The 8,651-nt window shown below is 38.2% G+C and overlaps 1 protein-coding gene across 1 annotated transcript; it reads left to right on the top strand.

The window, feature by feature from the left end:
• Positions 1 to 301: 301 nt before the first annotated feature.
• Positions 302 to 8,088, top strand: CAV2 (caveolin 2). Its single transcript, XM_042922718.1, has 3 exons — positions 302 to 544; positions 856 to 1,043; positions 5,826 to 8,088. Exons 1-3 carry the CDS (start codon positions 395 to 397, stop codon positions 5,974 to 5,976), a joined length of 489 nt encoding a protein of 162 aa, XP_042778652.1. The 5' UTR covers positions 302 to 394; the 3' UTR covers positions 5,977 to 8,088.
• The last annotated feature ends 563 nt before the right edge of the window (positions 8,089 to 8,651 follow it).

Genomic DNA, 8,651 nt, shown 5'->3' on the forward strand with positions numbered 1-8,651 from the left:
CATCAAGCGATGAGACCCGGGGAGCCCTCCGGCCCCTCTGTGGCGGGAATACGGGTCCTGGTGCCCCGAGCACGCTTCTCCCGCCTGTGCAGGGCCGGAATGTGCCTGTTGGGATGGCGCCGGGCCGGGGACAGACGGGGACCTGGCCAGAAAGTGGCGGCGGGAGTCGCGAGGCGGGAACCACCTCTCCGGCTGCGTCCGGTTCCCGCCCCTCGGGCCCCGCCGCAGGGCGGGGCTCGGGTCGGGTCCGGGCCGGGAGCGGTAGCCGGCAGCGGGAAGCGGCCGCCGCCCGGGCCGCGCCGGGAGAGGCGAGGCGAGGCAGGGCGGGGCGGGGCGCGACGGGAAGGGGAGGCCGCGCCGGGCCGGCTGCAGCCGCCGCGCACCGAGCGCCACGATGGGGCTGGAGACCGAGAAAGCAGACGTCCAGCTCTTCATGGACGACGACTCCTACAGCCGCCACAGCGGCGTCGACTACGCTGACCCGGATAAGTTCACGGACTCGGGCTCCGACCGGGATCCCCACCGGCTCAACTCGAACCTCAAGGTGAAAAACAGGGGCGGGCCGTAACCTGGGCCGCGCCACGGCCTGGGGGCGCTGGTGCTCCCCCTTTACCCTAGCCCGGATCGCACCCTCCACCCTCGCCACTGGGTCAGCCCTGCGGGGTCCGGGACCCAGAATCCACATGCCTCGGGGTCGCCTGTGTAACCAGGAATTCTTAGCCAAATTCCTGTGCGCCCAACTTGACCCTGAGAAGATAGGGCAGGCCAGCCCGCTTCTCGCACCCGAGCACCCCTGGTTCCCCGGGGGGCCGCAGGTTGGTGACAGTTCGGGATCCCTGTGTCTTGCCTCTGCAGGTGGGCTTCGAGGATGTGATTGCAGAGCCGGTGTCTACGCACTCCTTTGACAAAGTGTGGATCTGCAGCCATGCCCTCTTTGAAATCAGCAAATACGTGATATACAAGTTCCTGACATTGTTCCTGGCTATCCCCCTGGCCTTCGCTGCAGGAATTCTCTTTGCCACCCTCAGCTGTCTGCACATCTGGTGAGAAAGGGCACACAGGGGTGGACCAACTTTCTGAAAGTAGGAATGTTCTTTGCCACCTGCCCCCTGCACTCCCCTTCTCCCAGGCCAGCTTGCAAGAAGGTTCATCAGTTCACCCACACAGTAGCAAGAACTGGGAGATCTGGTAGGGCGTATGCTTTCTTTAGAATCACAGGTTGGTTGGGTTAGGAGTTTAAACAGAAGTAATGTTCCTCTGTCCTCGGGTGTGATTTTCCTTCCGATGTTAATAAGGCCCAGCTGACTGGAGGTGGAGACCTGGAGGCCATGCTTCCTGCCACAAGTTGTTCTCTTATAGGGCTGAGTTAGGACTTGTGCCAGTGGTTCTGGGCTAGGCTCTTATTTCTTTCATCACCTTTTATTCAGTCACCACCTGTGCTTGGGGTAAAACAAAAGTGATCTCTGAGCAGAATGCCAGTGACAGTATAACTGAACAGGGATATCAGACCTGGCTAAGCAGTGCTATGGAGGGCTGCTCCAATCCTGCCACTAGCAAATGGCAAGGATGAGACCAGAGGAGATGCCATGTGTGTGCAATTGTGAGGGGCCCTCAGCACAAATGAATGAAAACTCAAGCTGCATAGGATAATGAGAAGTCCTCCAAATTACTTTTCTGCCTATGAGACATGGAGAGTGGCATCAACTTCAAGGGAAAGTAAGTATAGAAACCTGCTGGGCATTTGTAGGATGTTTTGAGTAACTTTATTCACACTCAAAATGCATCATAAAACTTTGAAGAATATTTTAACCGTTAAAATTTTTTTGAAGGAAACTTTTATATTTACCAAGAAGTTGTGTTGTTATTATATTAAAAGATATTCACTTTATCCTGAGAGAAAGAACATTCTGATCGCCCTAGAGTATTGCCACAGTTGTCAAGCTTGTGCTTTAGGGCAGTCCTGATGACATGTATAATCCTAAAATGCCTTGGTGTCTTTCTTAATCACTTCATATGGTATTGCCACACCCTAACACTTGTTGTCTCCATTGTTAAAAGTTAAGAAATTATTCTCAATTCCCTTTTACCTTGTAAATCAATATCTTTTAGTCACTTAGCTAGCTAGTTAGCTCAACCAAATAAATTTACTAAATGCTTGTTTTACCTTGTAAATCAATATCCTTTAGTCACTTAGCTAGCTAGTTAGCTCAACCAAATAAATTTACTAAATGCTTGGTTTGTGTTGGGCACTGGGCCCAGGATGAGTAAGACAGATGTAGTATCTGCCCTCAATTTACTCCTAGCATATCAGGGCAACTGGCTAAGTATAGAAGTAGATGCTGAAGAAAACTCTGGTAAATCTGTTGAGGAAGGGGGAGGCACTAGGAAGTGTATGTAGAGAGAAAGGAGTCTAAAAAGAGGGGTTTTTCTTAAGTTTATTTTATTATTCATTTTGAGAGAAAGAGAGAGAGTTTGTGCAAGCAGGGGAGACGCAGAGGGAGAAGGAGAGAGAGAATCCCAAGCAGGCTCCTTGCTGTGAGCAGGGAGCCCAAAGTAGGCTTGGACCCATAAACCATGAGATCATAACCTGAGCCAAAATCAAGAGTCAGACACTCAACCAGCTGAGCCACCCAGGTGCGTCTAAAAGTCTTTTAAAGGGTAAATAAAAATTCACCAAATAAGTAAAGGACAAAAAACAACTATTTAATTTGATCACTAAAGATTGACAACAACTAAAATATATTGAGAGTGCCACAAGACGGGAAGAGGATGAAAATCTTTGCCTTTATACATAAGCAGATTCACAAAGGCCAGATGTATAGTTAGCTCATATTCTGACATTAGCATATGGATTTTTAAAAAGAGGCCTCAGCCAGCACATAAAACTCTGGATTCCTAATGAACTGAAGCCAGTCATCTAACCTCTTTCAAAAATGTGACACACTGAGTAACCACATAGCATATTGTGAAATGTTGGCTATGAAGCTATTTGGAAGTATAGAGTGCCATATTTATAATCAACAGAGCTGGGCTTTCCTAAAGCACTTGCTGAGGAATTGAAAACAAAATGGTTTTCATTTACTAAATGGTGGAAAGCTATAAGTAAAGCTACAATTACCCAACGATGCTTCTCTTCACCTGGCTCTCCTGAAAATGGAAGGTGTTTTTTGTATGTGGTGCTTCCAATGATGAATCATCAAATCATTTCTTTTTCAGTCACATAAAATGTATTATTTAACCTCAGCTCGTTTTTCAAATTATTCATGTGGAACATTAATATTTAGCCATCACCCATTCATCATCAGGCAGCTGTGATTGCAAGTAGAGGAGTAACCTCAAACAAAAATGGTTAAAAGTTAGTTTATAAAACTAACTTGATAAAATAGATTTATCATTAATAGATTACATTCCCATGACATGATAAGACCAGACCAAGGAGAGGTCTTACCGAACAAATCTATTTGAGTAAGCCTTTCTTCTGTTTCACTTCCTTTTCTTTCTTTTTTCTTTTGGCAGGGAATAGGGGTTGTTTATTATAAAGAGATTGGTGGCCAAAGCGATGAAAGTATGCAGCAATAGATATTCAAACCACATCACTTCCTCACCGTGGATCTGACTTTAGATTCTTTAAACAAACAAATAACAACAAGAAAAACACCTGGAGCTCAATCTGGTGATACCGGATCCTAGGTCAGAAGTACAGGTCATTAGGGACCAGTGGATTGTATTGATACCATACCACATTCAGATTGAGATAGCCACCTTTAAGCAACAGTAGATTATTGGTCATAAGGGGATCATATCAAAGAAATGTGCCTGGAGCTCCCTTACCCCTTGTTTTTGTTGGGATGCAATTCAGATAGATTGCCCAACTTATAGAAATATAGTGGTAGCACTTTCACTTTTAGAAGAAGTATTTAATATAGCAAATTGCTAATGACAATGCAATCTGCATGATACTATAGTTAATACAAAGCTAAATAAAAGTCTGTGTCCTAAAGGCTTTGTTATTCAATGGAGAAATGTATAATCTTATAAATTATAAGATTTCTTTACGAAGTGTTTGGATCATTGGATCATCTGACCCACAGCGAGAGAACAACAACTTAAAGAAAATTAAAATGAAATTAAAATAAATTTAAATAAAATAGATTTAAATAAAATAAAATTAAAATGAGTTCACCACATCCTATCAACTTAAGTCTCAAATGTGAGCAACTGTACTTTGCTGAACTAGAAAGTCCACTTTGTCCACTTAATTCCCTTTTAGGACGTGGAGATCTAAGAAGTTATGGGGAAAGAAAATGTCTTAGCCTAAGGAAGAGTGGAAAGTATATTGTACTCTCAGTGAAGTAGATTTGGTTAGGAAACTTTCTGATTTAAAGTTTAGTCTTAGAGTGCATCAATTTGAGATTGTTTTAATTGTTTTCACTATATATTCTGATTTCAGATTGTTCTATTTATACATGATGGCATCATATATACATTATAATAGTAGCATCATAAAGACATCCCAAGGGTATATAATAAATGTTAATCCCTATAGCCAATCATAAGAGCTCCTGTTCATACTTTAATTTGTAGTGATATGCCCAGGGCCACAAATCAAGTGAGAAACATAATGGGATAAGAAGTCAAAAGTTGTCATCATTCTGGTTTCCATTCAACTGTCCCATCGAAACACCCAGTAATTAATTTTCTTTAAAAATTTCTTTAAGTCTTTAGCACTTAGAACAAAACACAAGATAAATATAAGTGTATAGACAGTCAGTATGAATAATTCAGTATTCTAAAAATATCTCAATCAGACATTTGCCTGGTCTTCCTTTCACTTTTGACTAAGCACAACAGACCTTTATTTAAGTCACATTTTAATAGCAAATCAAGAAAATCAACCTTACTTCCTTGTGCCCATCCAGATAATAATAAAAATTCCATTGAGGCTCCCAGCAATTCCTGAGTATTCAAAGATACTTTTGTGCTCAAATAGCACTACTACAACAGAGAGCATTATTCAGAGGATTACATAGAAAATTAATCAGCATGAAGAATATGCACGTTTGCAGTTATCTTAAGAAAAGACATAGAAGAAATAATTTCAGGATAGTCTAGGTTGTTTGTTTTGTTTTGTCTAAGAGTTTTGACAGGGTTCTGTCAAAGTATTTGCAGGGTTCTTTTAACTCTACCACACAGCTCTTTGTAATGACTATGAAAAATTAGTAATATTAAGTGTGACAGAATGCTAAATTCACTTCAGCTCAAACGTTTAATAAAGGTCAAGGATGTCCTCACTTAAGGAGCTCTGATTCTAGTAGGAAAGACAGAAATATAGCCATCTACTTATGATACCCTTTGGTAAATTTGAGGATTAAGAAATTTTATTTTAGTACTTTAGAAGCACAAAAAAGGAGTCTCCAACCCAGCCTGGATGAAGGGGTAGGGAAGTGGAATGAGGAAACAGGAAGGGCTACCAGGAAATAGAACCTCAGGGAAAAATGAAGAATTAAGCAGGTTAATGTTTAGGGGCAGCGATCAGGTAGATATATTTACCGTTTTATTTATTTTTTGTTTTACTGATTCAGACAGCATGCCACCAATAGAAAGAGTACTGGTATTTGTCATCTACATGCCTGTTTATTTTTTTAAGCAACATATGTCTGTGCATCCTATCACTATGTGGGTCACTGTTCATTTACCTGTTTCAAATGTTCGACCAAATTTAGGTAAATTAGGCCATTATTGTATCTTTCCAAGCATGTGCAAGAGTCAGTGGCCTTATTTGGTAACATCAATAATCCTTACACAAATCTTTTCCTCCATTCCAGGATTATAATGCCTTTTGTAAAGACCTGCCTAATGGTCCTACCTTCAGTGCAGACAATATGGAAGAGCATAACAGATGTTGTCATTGCCCCATTGTGCACAAGTGTAGGACGCAGCTTCTCTTCTGTCAGCTTGCAACTAAGCCACGACTGAACACTTAGACCCCAGGTCTAGAGATTTGGATACTGTAATACTTCTGTGTTGTTATAATGTAAAAGCACTACTGTTCTGTTCATTTCCCAATTGTTCTAATCCAGCAAATTTTTAAGATAAGCAACCACTTTTAGAAATGTTTATTGGCAGATCTTTTCAAATAATCCTTTTCTAATTAATAGCCAAGGATTTCATAACAAACTTTATAGCCCGAATTAAACAGTAGGTTGGCAACACTTAATGTTAAAGGCAGACGGTTTTTGCTTTAGTAAAAAAGTATACATTTCATAATGATGAATTTATAAAGATCAAGGGACACTTCTTAAACACTATAATAGTTTTGTCACAACTCCTCATAAAAAATATGCAATTTCTTATTTTTTTACTCTGAGAGTAATACTTTTAAAATTACCTTTGCAGAAAAAATCATGGCAATACTTACGGGAAAAATATGTACAGAAAAAAAAAAAGGTCCTAGGAATTACAATAACAAAAGCATGCAGTGGTAATAGATATCAAATATAATAAAACAAATAAATGTGAAAATAGATTCATGAACATCTGTTCCTTTAAATAAGATATTGTTAACCTGCAGGTCTATTTAATAAGATGTTGCATTTTACTGTATATTTTGTACTTACTGTAAATGTTGCTCTAATCAGATTGCTTTCAAGTACTTTTATTATATTATCTTATTGAACTAATATATAGAATGATTAAATGTATCTTTCCTGGGGAACTTCATTGGTGAGATTGCACTGTCTTGATTATGTAAGCATAAATATCTTCTTTGGGAATAGAATATGAAAGAGTGATATATAAGATTTTTCTTTTTAAATTTTCCAACCAAAATCCTGAAGACTTTTCTGACTTAGGTTTTTCTGGCTGTGACCTTAAAAATAATCCAGATCTAAATGGTATTTCATCTAGGAGATGCTTTCTCTCTTGTAGTTAGAAATTAAACCTGTATTCTGCATTCCTGTTAATATCTCATTTTACCTTCAAGTAATACTGGTGCTATTTAATAACACTCAACATAAAGACCTATTTTTGACACTTAAGTACTATTTCAACTACAGTGATTCATGGAGAAAGACTTACGGGAAAGTTGTCAATTTGTTGGGCCCATGCTATTGAGTTCCATATATATAAGTTAAAGAGTAACAGATACAGATTTTGAAGATGTTATCTGATATGGATTTTGTTAGTATAAAATTATTCTTATCATTTTTGAACTGTAAAGTCCTATTCAATGTTATGAGTCACTATTCTTTTAAAAATCTCATTATCCAAAATGATAGGCATGTACAAAAGATGTTTATGATATAAGTGGTTACTATAATTTACATATCATAAAAGTCTATAAATGCTCAAATTTCAGAATTATTATCAGAACCTGAATTAACATTCCTCTGAACATCTTCATAGATAATAAATCTTCATTCAGTGAATATTAATTTTACTTTTCCAAATTACTAGGACTAGTGAATATAAAGGATGACTGAACTGGAATACTATTGGGGCCAAAGTAAACAAATGATTAAATTATAAAATTCCTATCCTTTTGAAGATAGCTACAAAAGAGACTTCAAAATTAGAAAAGATTCTCATGATCATTACCTTAAAACATTACCACTCTTTTGACTATATAGATTTTATTATGTTAGTTAAAAAGGTCAGTCTCATGACTACAGTTATACTATAAACAATACAACTATGTATTTGAAGTGGTTTTTTTTTTAATATTTGGATCTGTTGATTGGCTAAAAGTATTTGATTAATAAAATATGTATTTAAATAAATCATAAGCTTAAATAAATCATATCTTTCCAAATAGCTATCGACAAGTTTTAAAGCCAAAATAAATACACATAGTCATATAACAAAACCTATTAACTTTTAACAAGTGAGATATATGACTTCCTTATTTCTGAATAGCATTGATTACTGTCAAAATGAATTTTTACTGAGACTTGCCATTAGCTATTTTATTTCATAGACTGAAATTCTGTACCAAGTGATCCAGGTTTCATGTGCAAACATGTTAGTTCTTTTCTTCAGGGGTGGGGCAAGTAGGCGATGAGTCTCTATAATAAACTTTCTAAAAACCCATAATGTGTTCATTGTTTTTATTATATTAAATACAAAATTGATCAATAAAGAACCTTTTTAAACCTTGTTAAAACCCCATAATAGAAAAAAAATATGAGTTATTGCTTATTCAGGAATGTGTTTGTGAAAAATTATGGGATTGGTAATTTGTTTTATCAGCACTTAAACTGGTTCCCTATAAATTTTTCTATCATTTGATGAACAGTATACACAATGAATTGTTCACAAACCCATCATACTTCATCTTCCTCATGAAATGAAAGTCTCTTGCTAATCCTAAATAAACTGATAGTTCTGTTTTCAATTTTTTAAATAAGAAAGTAAAACAACATAAATCACATGTACTTGGATACTGGTGCCATGAAGCCAGACTAGAGTCCAAAATTATTTTTGGAAAGTGAGTATGTGAAGAGTAGCTGCTGATATTGGCATGGATTTTCCCATCAGTTAATCTGGAAAAATGACCAGCTTCTAATAATAAAGCAGGTGTTTGGCTTTTTAAAATGCTTTTTATAGTTTTGAAAAATTTTCCTCTTTTCAATAGTCATCCACATCCCATTGAT

Source organism: Panthera leo, chromosome A2, assembly GCF_018350215.1.
Source record: "Panthera leo isolate Ple1 chromosome A2, P.leo_Ple1_pat1.1, whole genome shotgun sequence".
Classification (NCBI taxonomy): Eukaryota; Metazoa; Chordata; class Mammalia; order Carnivora; family Felidae; genus Panthera; species Panthera leo.

Coding starts and splice junctions, on each gene's coding strand:
- CAV2 (XM_042922718.1), top strand. CDS start 395: ATGGGGCTGGAGACCGAGAAAGCAGACGTCCAGCTCTTCATGGACGAC. Junction 545..855: donor GGCTCAACTCGAACCTCAAG/GTGAAAAACAGG, acceptor TTGCCTCTGCAG/GTGGGCTTCGAGGATGTGAT. Junction 1,044..5,825: donor CTCAGCTGTCTGCACATCTG/GTGAGAAAGGGC, acceptor CCTCCATTCCAG/GATTATAATGCCTTTTGTAA.